General features: G+C 39.5%; 1 protein-coding gene across 1 annotated transcript; it reads right to left on the bottom strand.

Annotated features, from left to right (window-relative positions):
- Positions 1-13,597: 13,597 nt before the first annotated feature.
- On the bottom strand, positions 13,598-21,946 carry LOC134195255 (uncharacterized). Its single transcript, XM_062664262.1, has 18 exons — positions 21,837-21,946; positions 21,113-21,286; positions 20,531-20,661; positions 19,613-19,720; positions 19,431-19,543; positions 18,537-18,655; positions 18,269-18,363; positions 17,867-17,977; positions 17,681-17,799; positions 16,202-16,786; positions 15,991-16,128; positions 15,746-15,928; positions 15,635-15,683; positions 15,476-15,558; positions 15,378-15,420; positions 14,721-14,770; positions 14,587-14,659; positions 13,598-14,044 (listed from the first exon to the last, which is right to left on the bottom strand). The coding sequence occupies exons 1-18, from the start codon at positions 21,944-21,946 to the stop codon at positions 13,776-13,778; spliced, it is 2,553 nt and encodes an 850-aa protein (XP_062520246.1). The 3' UTR covers positions 13,598-13,775.
- Positions 21,947-23,050: the final 1,104 nt, after the last annotated feature.

The raw sequence follows: 23,050 nt of genomic DNA, 5'->3' as shown, positions 1-23,050 counted from the left end.
CAAAATACCCGGATGCCAAGATTTGAGTGTGCACCAATGGCTGGGTTTCCAAGGTTGGTCAGAGGCAGAGGCTTGACAAATAAAGATTAGGTAAGTAGAGAAAATATTCGTACCATTATCTTTGTACTTAGTATACCAGGCAATGCTAACATTAATAAAATAATTGACCAAGACTGGAGTAGCATGTTTCAAGAGTCTAGCTGCATGTAGAGGTCCTAGGATAATTATTTGATGAGCCATTGCTGGACGTTGTCATGTTCTTGGAAATGAGCGACCTGCAATCCTAATGCTTTACTGTTGGCTCCATATTTTGTAAGAATACGTACAGCAAGACCTTCTCTGGACAAAGAATTAATTAAAGTTTACCGCCCCTATGTCGCTAGCTCGATTGCTTCTGGGGGAAGGGAACGTAATGCGGGAGGGAACGTAATGGGGGGAGGAAACGTAATGGGGGGAGGGAACGTAATGGGGGGAAACGTAGTGGGGGAAAGTAATGGGGGAACGTAATGGGGGAACGTAATAGGGGGAAAGGAAATGTAATGGGGGAGTGGAAATGTAATGGGGGGGGAAAGGAAACGTGCTGCCAGTGCCCATCCTGTATCCGCCTCTGCTGATTCTGCATGCACTATTTGTTTAGCATTATACATGCATAAGCTGTAGCTGCTGAAGTGCGCTGGCCTGGGTTCCACGTTCGAGATCCAGATCTAGATTCAAGACTCTTTGGCTCATAATGTGATGTATGTATGTATGTACACACACACACACACACACACACACACACACACACACACACACACACACACACACACACACACACACACACACACACACACACACACACACACACACACACACACACACACAAACACACACACACACACACACACACACACACACACACACACACACACACACACACACACACACACACACACACACACACACACACCTAAATCCTAAAATCCGAAATGTCAGGAGCTGCCTCTCAGAGGCCACGCCCCCAGCTGTTAAGCTGGGCCCTGTGCGCTACTCAAGGAATTCTGGGCTTGCGCTAGCAAACTCCTGGAGCCAGGCCAGGCACTCGCAGGAGCACCGACTAGTGAAGCCAACTGTGGTGTAAGCACCCGAAGTCTCACCATGACCCCAGTGGCTGATGTCACGTCACAGCCGATGGCCGCTTAGGACCCCAGTCAATGACCAGGTACTCATTTATACTCCTGAGTCGAGAGAAGCAAATGTGTGGTAGTTTCTTGCTTAAGGAAATTATGCCATAGCTCGCCATCACTGTGAATTGAACTTGCAGCCCTTTAAGGTCCTGGATGTAAACACTTCATAAGATGACTCTCTAACCAACTGAGCTATCGCAACACACACACACACACACACACACACACACACGCGCGCGCGCGCGCGCGCGCACAATTACAGGTCCACTCGAGCACTAAAATAGCCAACCCATAAAACACCACTCTATAGGAATTTCAATTTTCTATACTGATGACTTTTGCAAATCTGTTTACGGTCTGGCAATTAAGAGAGGTAGTTTTGATAATGACATACACGGTACAGCTCCTAGCTCACCCGCTCGTAAATTGCGTGCACGTGTGCAAAGAATGTATTGTTAGAAAAACATTGTGATATATTGTGCCGTTAACATGAAACGTGATTGCTTGAGAATGAAAATTAATGTCAGCATGAAATGTCTTAGAATCAATGAAACGTCTCTTCATAGTAAAACTTTGTCGTATACGCCTTTCTATATCTATCTCTAAACCTACTACAGTATTGCAAGTTCACTTCGCTGCAGTCGATTATAGTCGCTCACGTCAAAATATTTCGTTGATGTCGCAACATTCTTTACCGTTTCTGACGTAACCCGTGGGACACTTGTCGCATCTGTATGGTGGAAAAAGAGTAAAATCGTTCGAGCACTTGACATCCTTGAAGCAGGGCTTGAGCTCGTTACATGGATCTGTTGACAAAAATGATTTTAGTCTAGCGTATTTTCCTATATATATATTGTGTGTTTATACATTCAGAGCAATCCGGCACGATCAAAGATTATTGCTTGTTACATTTCTGACACTGAGTTTGGTACGATCTAATGGATGGGCAAATAGATGCTCGGTTTTCCTTATGCAAACAGCCATCCAGGACGCATTGTGTGTACGCGTTGCGTGATCTGGTATGAGCATGAAAGTTTGCAAACGGTCCCTTCGGGTCTAGAATAATGTCACAAAATTCTTCCACTTGTCTTTTGTTCTCCGGATTTTGATCACAGAATGGGACCTCGTGAGGGTCACGACATGCGATAGTAGGGTCTAGGGTGAGACTCCTTTGATTCAGTGCAGCCCAGCTTTACCGAATATGTGGTAGTTAGAAACGGAACGAGCAGACATAGAGCCTTCGACTTTGCTCACTTATAGAAATTTTCCATTTGACAAAGTAAGATCGTCTATTGAGTTTCCGATATTGTTGCCACACAATCCACACATTCTGTTTCTAAAGTTTGGTGAAACAGACACAACTATTTGATGATGATTTACCACAAATACTTTGACTTTTGTGTTTGACAAAACTATTTCTACTCTGTCTTCAAATCCTTCAGAAAAGAGGAGAATTTGTGAACCATCGATTGCTGATGTGGTTGATGGCCAATACAGACGTTCGTCATTCAGATACACTATCGACTTGTGAAGAGACACGAATATTTTAATCACTCCGAGTCAGTTGCACGAATGGCGACGGCTTTTGTCGACGCAGAGCCAATGGCATTCGGGAAAGGAGAGGTATTTTCGATGTGAATATCAAAAAGACAACCAGTACTGTCACGTGCCAAAACATATTCACACGAGCCTTGGAATCTGTGAACGAGACAATCGAATGTTATATATTCCTCGTTTGCTCTTGTGATCGACCCCATTGGTGTGCTAAATATCGTACAATTAGCGTATTTGCATCTTTTGCCGTCGCCCGTAGCATTCTCCACATTCATCCACAATTGTACCAACACGAACATCGCTTCCTGCAACATTTCTGCATTGGGATTCGTAGGCCTTGATAGCAGAACTACCACAACTTTTATTGCTGTTGCAATCGCATATCTGTTTGATACACAAGTTGTAGTATTCAGTTGGATCGAGGACGGAAAGACAAGCCCCGTATCGTTGCCCGTTTTGAGTTAGGACGTTGCAGTAGTCCAAGGCTGAGTTCAATGCAGGGTTTGAGCAGTTTGTTGAGGGGCTGCAGGTATCTTCAAGAGACAACATCAATCTGTCTTCCTTCTTCACAGTGCGGGTACTACAATATATATTTCTCGTTCAAACTGCTGCACAATCCTCGCGTTCGGTTGTAGTAATTGAATGGTACGTTTACATTCACCGTCGCCGAGAGTCCATCCCAAATGACTTGTACGTCAGAACTTCCGATGATTACTTTGACAACGAAACCAGATCTGGTCACTAGTCCTCCATCGATCTTGTAAGGAAAGGAATAGGGAGTATGATTGTTCACTTGGACTGTAGAATTTCTCCACACTTTGGTAATGGCCCCTCCTGATACACGAATGGCTAATAGTGCCTGTTTTTTAGATAACTTTGTTTGATATCTATTTCTGTTGAAAAAGTGTACGGAGAATTCGTCTTTCTCACAATCTTGCAAGAGTGAATGCTCACAATTTCCTTGGCTATCATGTGAATCCTTTTCAAAAGTGTGCACATGACCGATCGACGCTGCAAAGGATGGTGTGCTAGGTGGGGGACGGCAGTTACCATTGCACTCCCCACATTTACCAACCACTGCGTTGAAATGAGTAACTCCCGATTTACGACAGGCTTTTTCAAATGCGTCTACTGAAGTGCAATAGCATGAATGTTTGCCGTCGCTGAGTCACGAACAAGTGTCATACATGCAATTCGAGTAATACTCTTGGCGTTTACGAATTGGTGGCAAACTCCGTATCTATTTCTGTCTTTAATTACCTTGCAGTATTTATGTGCTTCGTTCCTGACAGCGACATCAAAAGATTTGGAGGTTTAGGTCCATCTTCACACGATTCATTTTGCGATATCAGCAGTCTGTTTGCTTTGGAAATGGTCCAATCCACACCAAACTGATGATATTCTTTGATCGAAGAATAATCATCGCTAGTGTATGTTAGACCGGTCGGTTGCAGTACTGTACCATTCCGTAATGTCAAGTCATTTGATTTGTTGCTATCAAACGTTCCACATAGCCCACAACGACTATTCTTAAAACGGTTGGGTGATACAATTTTGATTTTGTTCTTTCCGTTCCAAAATACTCTGACTCGAGAACTGGACAACGTTACTATAATCAACACATCGGTCTCATCTCGTGTATTTCTATAACAGTCCCATCTACTCTAATCATAAACGGCAGTTGATTTTCTATCAACTGCACATTGTTGACAACCGTAACTTTATTCAAAAGAAGTTTGATGATGGCTACTTTGGGTATCTTGATGGCTACAGATCGCACATACGTGACGAGAGTGTTTCCGTGTCGATGTTCGTTTTTCACTGTAATTTGAAAATCTCGATGTTGACAGTCTTTAGTAAGGACGTACTCACAATGTTCTTGGAAATGGCAGACTATCATTAAACGTTCTAGAGTGAGAATGTCCGTACACGTAGCAGGTAGAGTCTCCACAACAGAAACCGTTTCCATAACAGACGCACATTTATCGACAACAGATGAGAAGCCTGTGACACCACGATCACGACACATGCTTTCATACTCTTTAATAGAATCGCAACCACAACCGGTATATCCATTACAGTCATAAATGTCTAAGACGCAAGACGCGAAGTAAACGTGTGGATCTACAATAGAATGGCAGTGGGAATACCTTGGAAACTTGATTTCTGAAGAATACTCAGCTTTAGATTGATCAGCGTCATTGCATTCGGGTGGTTCTGGTTCCGAGTCTTTGCAGACATAATTGGAAGGAAGCATCAATCGATCTTTGTTTTCCACCGCCCAACTCACTCCAAGTTCGTAATAAGCAGATTGCGAGGCGGAAGAGTAAGAAATATCTGGATTACTCGGAACGACAATACTCCCGTCTTTCAGCGACATGTCATTTGCTTGATCATTGTCTTAGATACCGCACAAGCCACACGTTCTGTTGAGGTACGACATTGGTACTCTCACTGCTATCTTGTGTTTGCCATCAAATGTCACCACTACATCACTTGAAACTATATGCACTTCCACTCCTGCTGTCCGACGAACGACTGTTCCGTCGCCCGACAAATGATGAGGAGACGATGTCACTTTGTGAGAGTTTGTTACACCTTGGTGCCACGGTTTAATTGAATAACGCTGCTATTTCTGATCATCACCGCTACCGCTTTCGTCCAGGTGACGTTATCAATTCATCTTCTGTGTTCGTTCTGGACGTGTACAGCAAAATCATTTCGTTAACAATCTTGCACGAATACGTATTCACACTGTCCTTTAAAATGATAGCGAATGCCGTCAAATGTTTTGTAATGTGGATCACCCCAGGCCGAGCAGGTAGCTCCATTATTGCAAGATTTATCAATGAAGGTGCCAATCACTCGACCTCGACTGCGGCATATATCTTCGTACGCTCGAATGGATTGACAAGGGTTACGACAAATGTCATTGTTAGCACAAACGTCGTCAAGGCAAAAACGGTAGTAGTCGCTAGCATTGATAACACCGTGACAGTCTAAATATGGGCCGGACGTGCTGTCGTCTGAGACTAGGATCCTTTTCACAAGGAGAAGGACGTGATGGTGGTAAACGACGTGATGCACGTGGAGACAAGAGTATGCGATTAGCCCTCTCTACTGCCCAGCTCGATCCGAATCGCACTACTCCTTTTTTATTAACAGTCTCGATATTGCCGTAGCGATCTAGTAAGTCGTCCGAAGTATTTCCGTTGAAATTGCCGCAAGACCGCCAACGCGAAAAACATATAACTGTAAGACGGTCACCTTGACAACACCCTTTGCATTCCACGTGATCTCGACGTCATCTTCCGGTAGACGACCACGAACACGAGCGTAAACGATTTTATATTCTTAGTATATTTTGTACCTGCATGATTGGCTGGTGTATGGAAGCACATCTAGCACATTTCCGTCAAATCAGAATAGTCGACTCTCGGAGTACAATACTAGAGTCCGATTGTGAGGTAGTGATTGATACGGCTTTGGTGCTAATCGTGGTGCCGTTAGCACAAGGTTCGTTTAGAAGTCGAATTTCGAAGTCTCCTTTGGTGTCTTGAGCTAGTAGATACTCACAACTGCCTTTGAAGTCGTGCGCCAAGCCGTCAAATGATCTGAAATGAGAAGCTCCTGCGCTTTGGCAAATGCCGGGAACTTTTGAGCATACACACTTGTTAGTCTCTCACTTGCATTCTTCTTTGCATCTATAATAACATTGAATTTTATCTAAATGACGTAACGCTTCGCTGATAATTTCTGCCATACCCAGACGGAGAAATGGTAGAGTCACAAGGAACGGAGCATTTGGTGGTTGCGATGATCTCTCTGGTCGATTTGTTGTGAATTATAACAGCATCCATTTCCGTTAGTTGTCCTCGGAACACACCAACTGTAGCTAGGTGTCCGTGGAACATAGAATCTTAGTAATTCGCGCTGTGTCGATGTTTTGAGTGTAGATATCGTGTTCCGATACGAAAAGTCTCGTTCTAATAGTACAGAAAGGTAAAAAATCATTAATTAGATAACTCATGTGCTTAGCTTCTTGTGTTGAAAGGGTTATAAAATTAGGTTAATTTTTCCCCTTCAAAAATAGAAAGAATGGGAGCGAGTCAACATTAATAAGAAAGTTCGCTCAATTATAAAATGTTAGTTGCTTGTTTTGTTGTTGTTTTATGTTGTGTATAAGTGAGTGCTCGCACTTGTGTGTGTGTGTGTGTGTGTGTGTGTGTGTGTGTGTGTGTGTGTGTGTGTGTGTGTGTGTGTGTGTGTGTGTGTGTGTGTGTGTGTGTGTGTGTGTGTGTGTGTGTGTGTGTGTGTGTGTAATACCTTTGTATGTCGAATGTTGATATTCTCCAATGAAACTTGCGAACCAAAGACTTTTCCATCAAAATACGTTACCAATGCCTTCTTTTCAAAGTCGAACACTGCAAGCACAGTGTGCCACCTATCGTCGTCAATGTTTGTGTTTCTTTCTTTTGTACTAAAGAGTGCCTCTTTTGCCTTCAACGTTGACCCAACGTAGTCAACTCAAACTCTTTGATGCTTTTCTGATTTTAATCGTAAAGCGTATTCTATCGGTGAACCATCGATAACATTGATGTGACTTTTGTAAGTACAGTACCCAGATCATTCCTTCTCTGTTTGAATACCGCAAACAGAGTATAACTGCAGTGTTCTAAATCAGGAAAATGAGATCGCTTCACGGTGTAGTATGTAGATCCGTCAAACTCGACAGTCGGAGCGTGTCAATTGCTGGTAGATTTATCAGCACACAGAAGTGGCTTGTCTATTGCATCTTGAGTGAGTGAGCACGTTGTGGAAGTCGTATGGCCAATAGAACGATTCCGGATTAGTAGAGCAGTCGTCTGTTTTAGTTTTTCTCAAACACTTTGCCACAGAAGTAGTACCTATAAAATTGATTAGATCAACAAATTTCTATATTTAAAATTTTATATTGATATTCACGAATGACACTTGATAGTAGGTAATATTGCAAAATACAAACGGTTGACGCACATGAAATAATACGTTACAAACATTTTGATTATTTGACGATCTTACCTTGTGTCACTACACCGATCAGCATCAGCAATAACAATTTCGGACAGCCTACTCTAAGAGGCATTCGGTCGTTACTAGATAAACATACAACATTTCAACTATTTCAAGTACAGACTATCGCAATAGTATGGAGAACCTCATTGCAGTCAGTTTAGAATGTTTGCAATGGACTCTCAGTAGAATACCCCAATTTGAGAAAGCAGCGGACAAGTGAGGCAATTTCTTGTTGGATACAGCGATTGATCTACAAACCGCGTTGAAGTTGATCAAAACATCTATATATAAATGATAGCTTGGAGATCGTGTACAATGTATCACAACCATGCTATTGTAGACTATGGTCTACTTCAATTAATTGATTAAACTTTAATTAATTAAACAGCTTAGAACAACTATACGTCAAAGAGACATGCACAAAATTTTTAAATAACACAATCGCAAGCATAATCCCATTCTACTTACTTTCTGAATATGAAAACAGGAAAATCGATGTCACCACTCTTGTTCAAGGCTTTGTCGTCGCTACAGCTCTTGCTGAAAGTTGCTTGAAACTGACCGTTCTACCCTCTTATATAGCTTTGGCTCATCGACCGACCGGATCAACATGAATCGGTCATCATGCATGCACTTTTGATCTAGACGACCGATTTCTTGCTGGTACCAACTAATACCGGCCGTCTTACCAGCATGTCTGACATATTTCCGCCTCCGCGTCTGGGGAATAGTCGTGCAATACTATAATTTTAAGGAATTGCGGTAAGACACTTACAGAATGCTTAGCTAGCAAATTTAGGCAACCAAAAAACGAGAGTGTAGGTCACACGTTGCAACACAACAACCAGCATGCACTACCACACCCTAGTTTCGAACTATGTAGTACAGTTTAGATTCCGTTTTGAGGAAAGATCGACACTTTGCTTCGTTGGAACTGTGCCCAAAGCTTCCAAATTAATTAATTAAGCCACGCCCCTCTCTTTGTCACAATGTGCGATCATTCGTTTCCGATGAATTTCCTTATTGCTTCTCTAATGTAGAAGCAGGTCAGTGCTAAATCCTTGTCAGCAATATTAGGCAACACAGAACAGGTAGTTCACACATAAGAATCTTCACACTCAAAAACTTCACGAGCTACTAGACTACCAGGTGTACATCACGAGCGTGAAGACACACCTGCTGAGTTCACAATTTGCACCTACTTCCGCAATATCACATCATTACGTCGTGGTCACATTACAGATCTGTATGGACGTTCGCGTTAATTAAAGAAAAATGCCTCTTTTGAGACTATTGTGACTATACAGCTTATGAGAAAGAAGGAAAACGTTTGTTGTTGCAATGCTGCATTTACTCGCGTCCCTGAGTGGATGAAGAGGTTGCTAGCAGTCACTATCAGTCCGGCTGTTTCCGGTCAAGCCGGACACTAATTTAGTAGCTAAGAGTATCTTGTCCGGCTGCCCTAAGGCGTGGCTCGGCGCATTCTTCCGGTCTGGACCGAATTGCTGCCTGGAAGATATGTTGAGATACGCCTATACACGTATAATGCGTGCGCGCATGGAGATTCGACATTCGCGATATCCAATGTCTAATTGCGTTGAGTTTCTACTGTCAACTATCAGCGATAACAATATAGCGCATGCTCTGAATTCCAATTGGCGATTCTTGGACATTGGTCCGGCCCTCCCTTGGCGTATGTAGCTGGCCGTCACAGTTGTAGTTAATTAGGTTATCTAACATAATCAAGATAACCCTTCTCCCTGCGCGTTAATTAACGCTAGCAAGAAAGTTGGAGTTGACGAAATTAGTAAATTACAATACGTAGTAGAGCGTTTATTGTATCGCGTATGCTAAACTGTACATATGTACCTCACACGCAATCGATTTGTCTAGGCAATTTTCAACGTCTCACGTGATGACAATTGCCGAGGCAGACATCAAGTATGGGGTTGTCATTTGCATGGTGCTGGACAAATTGTCGTCCGGGCATAGCAATTATGGCTACACAAAGAGGAATGGCAATCAATTATTATGTAATAGTCATCAATTTGATAAGAAAGTTTCTAGAGCTCGAATGTTATTTAGAATTTCCTCTTAATTAATGAATTAATGGATCCTATTTGCAGAATAATTAATAAGAAATGATACAGTGTATACAGAGATACTTATTTGATCAAACATTCTAATTGTAGACAGACAATGCCACCAGACCACGACTGTGGTAGACTTAATACCATTCCAGGAAACGACAGCCTTGTTGATAATGATTTTTTGCTGTTTTGCTCCACACTTGTAAAGACACAGGAAGACATCGTGATCGTCTAGATAAAAAAATTAATGCCTAATTTCGAGAACTCAATTGCTTCGGAAAAGAAGCCACCAGAAAGGCACACTAAGTTCATTTGTCGAATATTTAGTTTGTGGCAGAGACAGTTTATTCATGGTTGGAGGGAGACTGCCAGTTGACATTAACTTCAATGTATTAATCTTGACCGACTACACAGAATCTGCCCTGAAAGTGATTCGGACTGCTTGCCGATTGCATGATGACGTCTATTTGTTTACTGGCTGATTGGTCCGTATTTTCAAGGTGAATCGACACCAGTACAGGTGCTGCCAGCCGAGTTTTACTATGGAACACAAAATTCAAATTGCAGCCTCAGGGGCATAACAGTTGATATTAATATTCATTCTAAATAAGGATAATAAATAAGATAAAACAGCCAAAATTTGTATTCAAGAGTTACTATAGAAATAGGTAATGTCCAAATACATTTATGGATTGTATATGCTTCAAACTGGATTTTAGTCTGTACCTGAAACAATGAGCAGCTTCTTTTGTATTCAATGTTGTCTGAGGCAATTGACAGGCTCAGGGTGTATGAAACCATATGCACTCTGCTATTACGTTCAAGACTGTCACAGTACAGAGGTCTTTCCCGCTTATTTCCTACTTGCAAGTGTGCATGCAAACTCGATCTTTCACAGACTGAAATTAAATCAATAAGTATACAGCACATCAAAAGTTTCATCAAACTAAAACGAGTATGTTATCAACTGTCTACATCCTATCTAGTCTGTGTACCAACGCTTGGACAATTAATTATTTGTTTTGCAATATGATATTGTTCCACGAACGCGATACGCAAGTTACGATGCCAGCAACTATGAAGATTACTTTAACACATAAAAGCGTGTGAAAGTTGAATTACATATTAGATATGTACTACGAGTACATGCGCACACATTAATGTATCAACGTCTGTGATCTGCTTTTGGTCGACTCCATTATACTTACTTACCTTAACTATGATAATTAAATTAATATATAGCATTGTGTGTGTGTGTGTGTGTGTGTGTGTGTGTGTGTGTGTGAGTGTGTGTGTGTGTGTGTGTGTGTGTGTGTGTGTGTGTGTGTGTGTATGTGTGTGTGTGTGTGTGTGTGTGTGTGTGTGTGTGTGTTTGTGTGTGTGTGTGTGTGTTTGTGTGTGTGTGTGTGTGTGTGTGTGTGTGTGTGTGTGTGTTTGTGTGTGTGTGTGTGTGTGTGTGTGTGTGTGTGTGTGTGTGTGTGTGTGTGTGTGTGTGTGTGTGTGTATGTATAGTATACTGATAATGGACAGGCACTCCGGGACATCCCAAGCTAACAAAGCATGCACTGGGACTAAAGACTGTATGAATTTTTTCTATCTGCTCCCTATCCCTTTCACGACTACAGGCTTGCAACACAAAAGCCTACGGTGTGCCTGATTATAAGTCTTGATCGACCGAAGGATCGCTCATGCACAGATGTTTGAATGGTACTTTATTAAACTCATATATATAAACAATCCATTCTACTAATAGTCGACGTTCAACTTTTCATCCAACTATAGGTTACAGACTGTATGTACACGCACTTTTCGTTTGCTTATCTGAAACGATTGTGTTAACTACAAGTCTTTCGCTTCGCGTCATGACAACACTCAATGTGAAGTACAAACTGCATGCATACCGTATTTTTTAGATTAAACGTCGCGCCGTCTATTATGTAGCTATCTCTCAAACTACGGCATTTATTCAAGGACGCTGTTTAATTGAAGAAATACAATAATGAAAAATTATCTTCAAAAACTTACGCGTCGTCGATAAATGCTCACTGTCTAGAGAGACCCGAAAATTGCGTTCATGCACGTATGGAGAGAATGCATTGTTAGAAAAGGACGGTTATATATTGTGAAGTACACTTGAAACGTGGTTGCTTGAGAATGAAATGTGAACATGAAATGTCTTAACCCGTCAGAAGCAATTGAAACGTATCTATTCAGAGTAAAACATCGTCAGCCACATGCCATTTGCATCTATACTTACTATGCAAGTTGAATCCGGTACAGTCGTAAAGACTGCTATGAAGAATGACGATGACAGACGTTTTGGTGAAGCCAACATCAACAATGCAAATTTGCGTGAATTCGTAGCTAATTAAACGCCCTATACCAAGAACAATATCATACTATCGTAAAGTCTGTCCAAAGATTGTTGTAAGCTGTCCAACAAATGATTTCTCGTCGACAACAGAGAGAAGAACGTTTCCAGTAATTATCACCCGTCAGCTTAGCCTTTGTCTGTATCAGTTGGAAAGACGTAGGCGTATGCCTGGCACCACTGCCTGTGTGCAATTTTACCAAACCCTTTTTCCGTGGGAGATATCAAAAGGGGGAGAAATTTGGTTATGCGAGACTAGTGTACACCTACGTGCAGAGCGAAACGACATATCATGATGTATATACATTACCATATTTGGTCAACGTGTCATGCAAAATTTTTTAATTGGTGATCGTCACAATTTCTAAAAAGATTAGGACGTACGGCTTTCAGTTATAATTCTAATTCTAATTGATTCGTGTATGTTTTCATAGTCGATTTACGTCATCAAAACTTGTTATCCATCATAATATTGCAACAGCAAGGGACGTGATCTCAATGGAGGACAAGAAACGTGAACAACAAACGACGTGTCACTACCTATTCTGGCCCGGCGGAAGGAATCATTTGGTGGTCTGGCAATCTGATTGTCATGTTCGCAGTTTTATTATATAATTATGGGTTATTAGAATTTTTCAGTGACGTCACACTGTCAATTGGTGTTTTGGCATATCCCAGAGCAAACTTGATAGCGGAGCATTAGGCTAAGGTTAGGAAAAAACCTACGATGCGGTTTGCAAATATCGCCCAATAATCAAGTGTAGGTTTCGTTTTACCGCTTCGTGTAGACTTTGATATTTGCGCGAAAGTAAAATGTGCTTTCGCATCACTGACTCATCTTCAATCAACGGCGAAAAGCACACATAGTGTTTGGCTTTACAACTTTTGTCACGTGATTATGTGCGGTGACGCACTTTCCGTGTGTGTTTCGCATTACGCAAGCCCTTTTGTACTAGAAAGAAATATGGAGGAAGTGCGAAAGACCGAACGACCGAGTCACTTATATAAGAACTGTAACTTGTTCTCTTTTGCTGTTAGAGTCTCCTGGTGCGTCTAGACCCGTCAATTGTGTGCTCTAGTAGTTGGCCTCAGAGAAAGCAATACCAAAACAACGTGCCGCGCAACGCAGCAAGCGTTCGGTCCGCAGCCCAAGGCCTTAACGAATATACGTTAACGTCTACTGCGCGTGCGTCAATCGGTGAGGTGTTCCTCTAAGTAAGGACATGGCACACGTGCTCGCGCAGTAAACAGTACCTGTACAGTGCATATATAAACCAGAATAAACTTAATAATATAATATTCGCGCGGAGAGGCCTCTCAAAAACTTGCAACAGACACCTGATCAATACTTTTAGGTTAAATTCATTTTGCATGGCTATAACAGTCATTTGACTTGCGCAAATGCTGAGGAATAAGACAGACAAATATCAATAGTTATACTATAAACTTTTTAGTAGCATGCGGTTAGCTAACTAGTGCGTCGGACTAGTAGGCTATTCATGCCTTACAGTTTTAGCGATCCACCTCAGTTCTTGCAAGTCACAGATGATTGAAAATCGTTCTGCTGGGATCAAAAGCAACGAGAGCATCAAAGAGAGTGGTTCTGGTTGCGTTCTCTCGTCTTCCCCATTCTATGAGTGTTTGGTAACCATGTTCTCTCTGCCCCTTATGATCTGCTTCTATGTTGTCGATTTGAGCGTCGCTGAAATTCAAATGTCGAGCCAGAGATTTCCAGTTGCGGCCCAAGTGCATAGACAACTTCCAAAATATTTTTGAGCTGTCTCGTTCATTCATGTCTTCCATGGAACCTAACAACAGAAGCCCTAATTAAGGATAAACTGCTGCTTATGGAACTATTTAATGCTTTCACAATTTTTTAGTATATTTATTTTAATGTATCAGTCAAGTCAAATATCAACAAAAACACGCACGCACACACGCACGCAGACAACACACACACACACACACACACACACACACACACACACACACACACACACACACACACACACACACACACACACTCACACACACACACACACACCACACACACACACACACACACACACACACACACACACACACACACACACACACACACACACACACACACACACACACACACACACACACACACACACGAGCGCAAGCACACATCACCTCTTTACACTTAGTTAATTGATCAAAATTAAAATATTGTAGTTAGTTGGGAAGTTGAAAAATGACATATGTCAGTGGTAGCGTGCCCATGCATTTGATCAACTAGGGCCCTTTTTTGTGGACTACTCGCAATGCGCGCGAGTAGTTCGTAGGACCGCTTAGCTTAGAATACGTAGTACTGTAGGCGCACCCAAACAATCAAGTGATAGACGTCGCATTTCAGACGGACGTGCAATCCTTCCATGATCAGAAGAACAAAATTCCTACAACAATTTAAGGTTATACTCGGACATACATTGTTCAATAATGATTATATAGATTTACATGACTTGCACTAAACATTGAGCGTGGTCCACTGCTCGCGTAGCGGTGACCTGTAAATATATAAATAATATGAGATATCAATTTAACATATATATATATATATATTATAATTAAATTCTATAGTCATTTCAGCTAAATTTAATTTTATATAAATTTAATAGCGATTTATATAAAATATTGATTGAATTATAATATATATTTTTGCATTTTGCTTAGAAGTCAGATTAGGTAAAATATGTTAATGTAATATAAATATATTTTTAATATAATTAATTTTATTATATATATATATATATATATATATATGGAATATTATATATTCATAATATAAAATATTAAAAACAGTGTAGACACGGATATCCCAGACTTGAAAGTTGACATCACAATCTGAGTAATTGCAAATCATTCTAGTATTATATATATAATAAATTCTTGTAAAATAATAAATTTTTAATTAATGTTATATGTTTCATTGCAAATACTGTTAGCAGAAGCATAGGAAGGTTTTTTAGGTTTAGAGGACCAAACACGTTTTGATTCATCATTTGGGAGTATGCAGCGAGGCAGGAAAAACTATTGGAGGTAATGGCTCATTGGCCCACATGGTTTCTATAGCTATGACATTTTAGTATTTAACGTTAAGAGTCATGCACTTACGTGGGCTCTCAAAAGTGTTGCAACGTAATACTGTGTCTGCAATCTAAAAAAATTTCTATCATACTAGACAAACCATTTCTAGATTATGAATAATTTACCGAGGACGCTGGCATGCTACTACCGAGAGTTTCCTGTACGCAGATGTTCTGACATGAACTGCATGAACGTTGTCTTACAAACTCTACAGCAATACAGACATAATATTAAAGGCTGTCTTCTAAGAAAAAAAAAGATGGCATTATCAAGGTGTATACTACCAGGATGTGAGATCGACTGAAACTTTTCTGTGATTGTTTTTGCCCAATTCTAGATCAAAAACACTGCCTCAAATGCTGTGTTGTGCATAAACGAACGCCAAGTGTACGCACTTGTGGTGGCCGCTCGATGATTGCTTTTAGTGTTATGTATTTATCTGCTGCTGTAACATTCACCAATAACTTGGGGTCTCGTCTCATCGCTGCCAAGTTTTCTATCAGATTTGCACAGAAGGAAACTTTCTGCAGTGTTCCACAGTATTGATTAGGCCACAGCTCGCTTAGAGAAATCTTGGTCTGAACAGAAAGAACTGAAACAATGCGTGGTATATATATTGGTGTGCAACTTTCTGGAATACCTCAGGCGTGTCTTCCAATTCAAAATCGTCCGAAATCACTTCAATGTTCAAAATGCCTACGGGAGGTATTTCGATTGTGTAATCGTCTGCACAGTTAAACTTAGGACTTTTGCGAGTGGTTTCCCTGTCTGTAACATTCTACAGGAAAGCAAGTACAATATGACAACAAAGACAGAGACATGTCATATCTATGACAGCCATGCATGTCTACCTTGATTGCGTCTTCACAATTATCACAAAAGTGAAGAACAAAGTCGCAGCTGTCACCTGACGAGTTCATTCTGGCAAACAAGTTGCACCTTAAGACTTTCTTTGAACTGGAGCAATTCTCCTTCTGGTAGCCACACCAACGATACTTGCAGAAATGACTCAGCTTGAGCGTGGCTGTATGAATGTCATAATGACAATGACTGTCCTGTTCGATTACCTGACAAGTGTCGCCATCAAAAGCCAGTGCCGTCGTCCATCGCATTCCTGCGTCTTCTCTCATCAATAACATTATCCATCCTCGTTGCACTGTTGTAAAAGGAAACCGAATTTCTATTGGGATTCGAAATTGTAGATCATGAGGTTCGAGCACAAGATCTCCACTGAAGCGAAAGATCATTTTCTTCTCCACGTCTAGTGTAAAATTTGGTTCACCATTGAATAATAACTGAACCCTGATTTGCTGATATGTTTGACAAGCAGCCGCGGGAACAAAGACTGCAATGCTGCCCGCCCGATATTCACCACCTTCAGGACTAACATCAATGAGTAAACGACTTCCTTCAAATGGATGAACAGTGCATTCCGCCTTGAATAAAATAAGAAACGACTTGTCAATTGTCAATAGGGGGAGAGAAAATTTGATGGGAAATTATGTTTGAGCAAAATATCGATGACGGAGACAGAAAGCAATTGCTAAGCGAAGAGGCGGCTCTGCATCCGCACTACGTTTCTAAATCATAAACTTACGTTTGTATGTTTTGATTTGTCACTTCCAGTGGTGATACTAGTACTCACGCTCGGACATCCAGGTACAAAGCCCAAGTGATCATTAAATCCTTGCAAAAGCATGCATGTATGCACACACATATATATATATATATATATATATATATATATATATATATATATATATGATTGTATATACTTTCTTCAATTGGTTAGATAAGCAGACCACTAAGACCCGCAACTTTCGTAATTCATGAGCAACTACGTCATCATTCTCCTATAGATCGAACTTTGCCAAACAAGGCACCAACCGTAATGACCGGAGAAAGCCTGGATCTGAATAGGAATTCCAACTTTTTCCATAAATATACCATGCAGAAAACTGAGCTAAATATTGGTTTCGATCATGTGAAAAGAAACTTATCGACATCAAAAATATCTTCGCGCAAAATATCGAAAAGTTAAGAGCAAATTTGCGCTGCCCATACTTGGCAAACAGACGTAATCAGTAGGTTTATACACGTAAATTGTTCTACGCTTTCTTTCTTGACAGCACCGTTTATGTGCCCGTAGAATTTGCAACTTGTCAGTTGCTATAGAAAAAGGAAGAATTATTCTAAATTGTGTCACTCTGCCTATATCCTTAATTAGCCATGTTCATTGACCTTTTAAAGCTTTAACTGTACTTACAACCTATAAGTCAAAGAGATGAAACTGCAAGTACCTTGAAACATAAATAATTATTGAAACTTACTGCAGTTCTTTCAGATTCTCCCTTTGACTTGCTTAGTGTTCCAATTTGAGAATCTAGATCAATAGCCATATGACTCTGTACAACATTGTTAGCTATTGTTCTTGGCTCTGATGCGCAATCTACAAATATGATACCCTAAACGTTGTGCCAGAATGGAAGTACTATTCTCTATTGTAGAACCTGTACCTGAAAATTGAAACTTTGACGGTAACCAATAGAGAGACTCTTGAAGAGTCGCTACAAGCCTCTTTGTGCTATCAACAGTCTTTGGAAGTTTATCATGTGTTTTCAGAGTGGCTGCAAAACGGATAGCATGCACAGTTGCATTATCAAGTTGGTCACACGGTTATGGAGGCAAGATGATCTCTAGTAGTCTACAGTTTGTCTGCTTTAGATACAATACGTCTGGACGTTAATTATTCAATCGTCTATTTTATGTCTGCTTATACAGTTTCGTGCTGATAGTAAAGCAAGTTTGTTTCTGTCTCCATTGCCAATGTCTGTCAATTTTTCTGTCATTCTCATCTGTCTATCCTGTTCCATATTCTAGTCTCTATTAGCAATAATGTTTATAGAAAATATACCTACCACTCAATAGTCCTTTTGAAATCAACCTATGTGTTTGTGACTGACTCGTAAACATCAGTGACTTAGCTTTATCATCTGATGCATTGGCCACTCTTCTATAATAACGCAACATTCAAAGCAACGTTAATGTGACAAACACAAACACACACGCAAAAACAAACACGTAAACACACACACACACACACACACACACACACACACACACACAAACACACACACACACACACACACACACACACACACACACACACACACACACACAACATACGAAATCTTTGTTGTTGTTTGTGCCTTTGAGTATAAATAGATGACAATTGGATGTAAACCTGCTGATACCAATTTCAAAATTTCTTCTGTGCAAATGTTGCTCTGAATACAATGATATCCCTAAAATGCATACACAACATTAAAGACGTAACAGTCCATCTCCAGTTTGATATACAAATTGTGACACCAGCTATAGTATATATAATATACTATATAATATAGTTATATAGTATTATAGTATATAGTATACCATATAATGCGTTTAGTTCTCTCTACTACAACCTATTGACCAGAATATAGTAGGTAGAAACAAAGCTACAAATGTCTCGTGTTCTCTGTACAGTAACACTGCCGCCGGCAAGTCTATATTGCACATGTGTATGACAATTTCACAACAATCGATCGGAAGCACGAGTGTTTAAATCCCTTACATTACTTTTTGCAATATGCAAAAATATGAAATACAAGTTAAATATATTGTGATTGTATTGTTTCCGAACTTCTATAAAGATAAAAATACAAAGTAGTAATCGACTACATTTCATGTATGCCTAAATTGCTCAAATGTTATATGTAAATTTGGCTATGATAAACATAACACAATTGCAACATCAAAGTATGCATACAAGGCTCTTACTTTATTCCATTACTACATTGCAATTAAACTTAACCTTATTAACATCATATACATTTACCAAAATACCAATCAAGTAATTAGCTAATTTGTTACGTTGTAAATAATATGATAAATTTGCATATAAGCTTGTTAATATATTCAAAATTTTATCACACATATTGCTCCTTGAATGAAAATACAAACCACTGAAGTCCAATTGAAACAACAAAGGTTTGCTTGATTACAAATTGTTGTCATATTTAAGACTTGATATCATACTTTGTCAGCTGCTTTTTCAATCAAATCGATATTCACTTGTGAACTGCCACAGATGACAATATCTTGATTCCCATCAGGATTGGTACACAATTCTAGTCTTGTCTTTATTGTTTCTAAAAGGATGATAATTTATAAATGCCCAGAATGGTCTATGCTTACTGTATAGAATATATTACGTGTACCTGGCCTGCAATATTTCGATCCAGATTCAACAAATGACGATTTGCATAAACTGTCCACGACTTCCAAAGCAAGCCCACCAAGCAGTACAATAGGTCGAGGGAATTTAACTGTTAGAATAAAACCAACAACATAATACAACAGAACTGTGACAGACAACTGACAACAGACCGAAAACAATTAATAATTACTTTGTGACCTTTCTATGCAGCGGTAGGTTCCTGACACTAGACAAACAAGACAATATTGAGAGCACCACAAGGCAAGTATTAATTGATTGGTATACGTGTATAAGTAATCCAATGCAAGAAACACCAGAACATTTACATAATTTAATCTAATTTAAATCATGTGCAACTTTGCTTACAACTACCCAATCATTTGATGACAGCCAGCAGACCTAATATGACAACATATATATATATATATATATATATATATATATATATATATATATATATATACATATATATGTATATATAAATAGCAATAAGAGATATAAATAAAAAATTAAGTAACTGAAAACGATTTTATTAATTGTTTTTCACAGTTAAAGACTATATATTCTTTCAGCTAGACAGCAAGCATGCACTAGCAATAACAGAACAAGCAACAGAAGTAGACTAATTTACTACTGTCTCCAAGCGTAACGCAATAAGTAAACTTTATAAATTTCTTCAATTATAGATAATCATATCACAACAATCAAAGAGTATATTACTAGAGCATATAGAAAACACAATAATAGAATGTCACATGAATGGAATGAAACATACTATACACTTTAGAACTGCTTAACACATGCTGAGGTTACATACGATTCCAAGGCAATGGGATGTCATTCCCAGATAGATGATATCCAATAATGCTTCTGTCATATATTTTAGAGCCTTTGACTGGACACTTCTTTAGATCCAAACTTGCTGTATTACGTCCCCGAAAAGCAGCCTGATAAGACGATTTTGCACGACCATAAGGAGACACTTTCCTTGTACATTTACAACCACTTGAGCATGCAGATTCATTAACACGATGCACTAGCTGAGATGCCCTGTAACGCCAGCATAGCACAAGCAATCACTGTTTCAAATATAAATATAATGTAAATGCATGTACACAACTCGACTATATAATCAACAAACTTTATTACAATACACAAACATCAACTGACATAAATATTTCATTTAGTAGAACAAGATGGCACTACTGTATGTAAATGAATGAATTGTAAGTAACACAGACATCTAGAAGAAAGTATGCATGTATTTTAACAGAAAAATGAATGTGGAAGAACTGAAAAACTTACCAAGGGTGATGTCAATGACAGATGTTATCAGCAGACGTGACATTAGCACAAACACTAAAGCTATCAACCAATACACAGCTGGAAAAAAGTTGCATAAGTTAAGCTTACCATTTAACAGTTCAAACAATTAATGAACAAAGCAAAAGTTTATTTTTTGGTTTAAAACAAATACGATGACAACACATTACTAGCTGACCGTTCATGACTTGGTACGACTCCTTGATCAACAACCTTCCCCATTGCTGATAACTTGAATGCATACCAATTGCCAACTCGACCCTCGTAGACTGTGTCCATAATACACAATATATCACCAACGTAGAAACTCAAGCATTTCTTCACGGAAAAATCAGTGTTGTCAAATAAGGCACTAAAACCAAAGTATAAATTTAATTAACCCCCACAATAACTCAAGCATAATTTGTATACATGTTTCATTCATAACTCTTTACATACAGCATCAGTTAGATGTCGAGTTTAATAAGAACCGCTATTTTGAAATACTCTTTAGGAAGAAAAATGTAAATTAAAGGTAATAACCAATAATATTTGCATGTCGCGGCTAAATTACATTTGCAAGTTTTCTAAAAATACGTCTATTTATATATGTATTATATCATGTCATATGCATCAATTTGAAAAGACTAGCCTATCAATAAAATAATTATATTCATATATAGTGTACATTATTATCACATGCACAGTTGCAATATGTAACTAAACTATCAATCTGTATATATACATAATTTATAAAACCGTGTTCATCCAAAGATGCACAACAAACAAACCCGCACAAACAAAAACACACACACACACACACACACACACAAACGCAAACACACACACACACACACACACACACACACACACATCAACAAACAAACAAACAATTGGACAATTATTAATTGTCCTCACCTTACCTGACAAAAAACGTATCACGTGAATTCCAGGACGGCATTCTATTCAATTTGAGCTGATTTTCTCGAACTCTGACAGAAAGTTTTTCTGGACAAGACTTGATAGCAAACATTCCATCTTCATACGTAGACATAGTCATATCTTGTCCATTTACCTATACATAAATGCAAGCTATAGATGACAATGGTATAGCTGAAGTGTTAGCTTGGCAACCACCTTGCTAGAATTACAGGGGCGGCAGAGCAACTCAAGAGTTGGGTTTGGTATAAAAGGCTACACGAACTACAGTGAGCTTTCACTGAATCAATATGAATTTTCTGCAAGGAAGAACTTTCTGATGTTGCACTTTAGCTTAAAAACAGAAAGCGCTTCTACACATCTTTAGGTCTGGTGAACAATCATACCGGAGAACAAAATTCAAATATTTTCTTCCAAATTGTTTGCGTAGTTGTTGATTGTAAAATTGGGGCAATTGCTTCCTCTGCCTCCAGCTCCGCCCCCACTGATTTAGAATAAACATATATATGCACAGAAAAGCACACACACACACACACACACACACACACACACACACACACACACACACACACACACACACACACACACACACCGTCACACCACACATACAACACGTACGGATCCAAAGACAAATTAATTAAGAAATTACGAGAGAACTGGGTAATTAATCAGAATTGTAATGTATTGAAACCATTAACAGTTACGTACCGTAAGTAGTTCATAAAAACAGTTTGCTGGTGGACGTCCAGGCGTGTTGCTAGCTAATTGAATAAATAATCCATGTCCTCGGCCACCCTTGATCTGAATGTCACCTCCTTCATTACTAGAGATTTCAACGTGTCTAGACTCTATGCCACTGCATCTAATACACAAAGAATCTGACTAACAGCACTGTACAAATCAGTGGACTAATCAGCAGACAACACAGATCTTACTACCGCGGATTAAGGTCTGGCTACGCGAGACTAAGAAAAATACACACAACTGTACGGCGCTCACACCGAGGGCGTAGCATTGACCTATAGAAATGAGGGGATAAACTTTACGATGCTATCCGACACGCCCGCTTTTATGGACATGTCCACTTTTAACGTCTTTCATTTGACCACTAGAGAGTTGATTCAATGGCAGATCCAGACTGGAAAAACGGTTGTGCATATACTCTATAAAGCTTTGTTCTCACACGTATTTTTTACAG

Source organism: Corticium candelabrum, chromosome 19 (assembly GCF_963422355.1).
Source record: "Corticium candelabrum chromosome 19, ooCorCand1.1, whole genome shotgun sequence".
In the NCBI taxonomy this organism is placed as follows: domain Eukaryota; kingdom Metazoa; phylum Porifera; class Homoscleromorpha; order Homosclerophorida; family Plakinidae; genus Corticium; species Corticium candelabrum.
The sequence above is the reverse complement of the archived record's forward strand: the minus strand, read 5'-3'. Positions and strand labels throughout refer to the sequence as shown.

Excerpts from the sequence above, each read along its gene's own strand:
- LOC134195255 (XM_062664262.1), bottom strand. The coding sequence starts at position 21,946 with ATGTTTGCTATCAAGTCTTGTCCAGAAAAACTTTCTGTCAGAGTTCGA. Across the intron at positions 21,287-21,836 it reads CGTGATACGTTTTTTGTCAG|TGCCTTATTTGACAACACTG; the intron begins GTAAGGTGAGGA and ends CTTTGGTTTTAG. Across the intron at positions 15,421-15,475 it reads GTAGCATGCCAGCGTCCTCG|ATTGCAGACACAGTATTACG; the intron begins GTAAATTATTCA and ends AAATTTTTTTAG.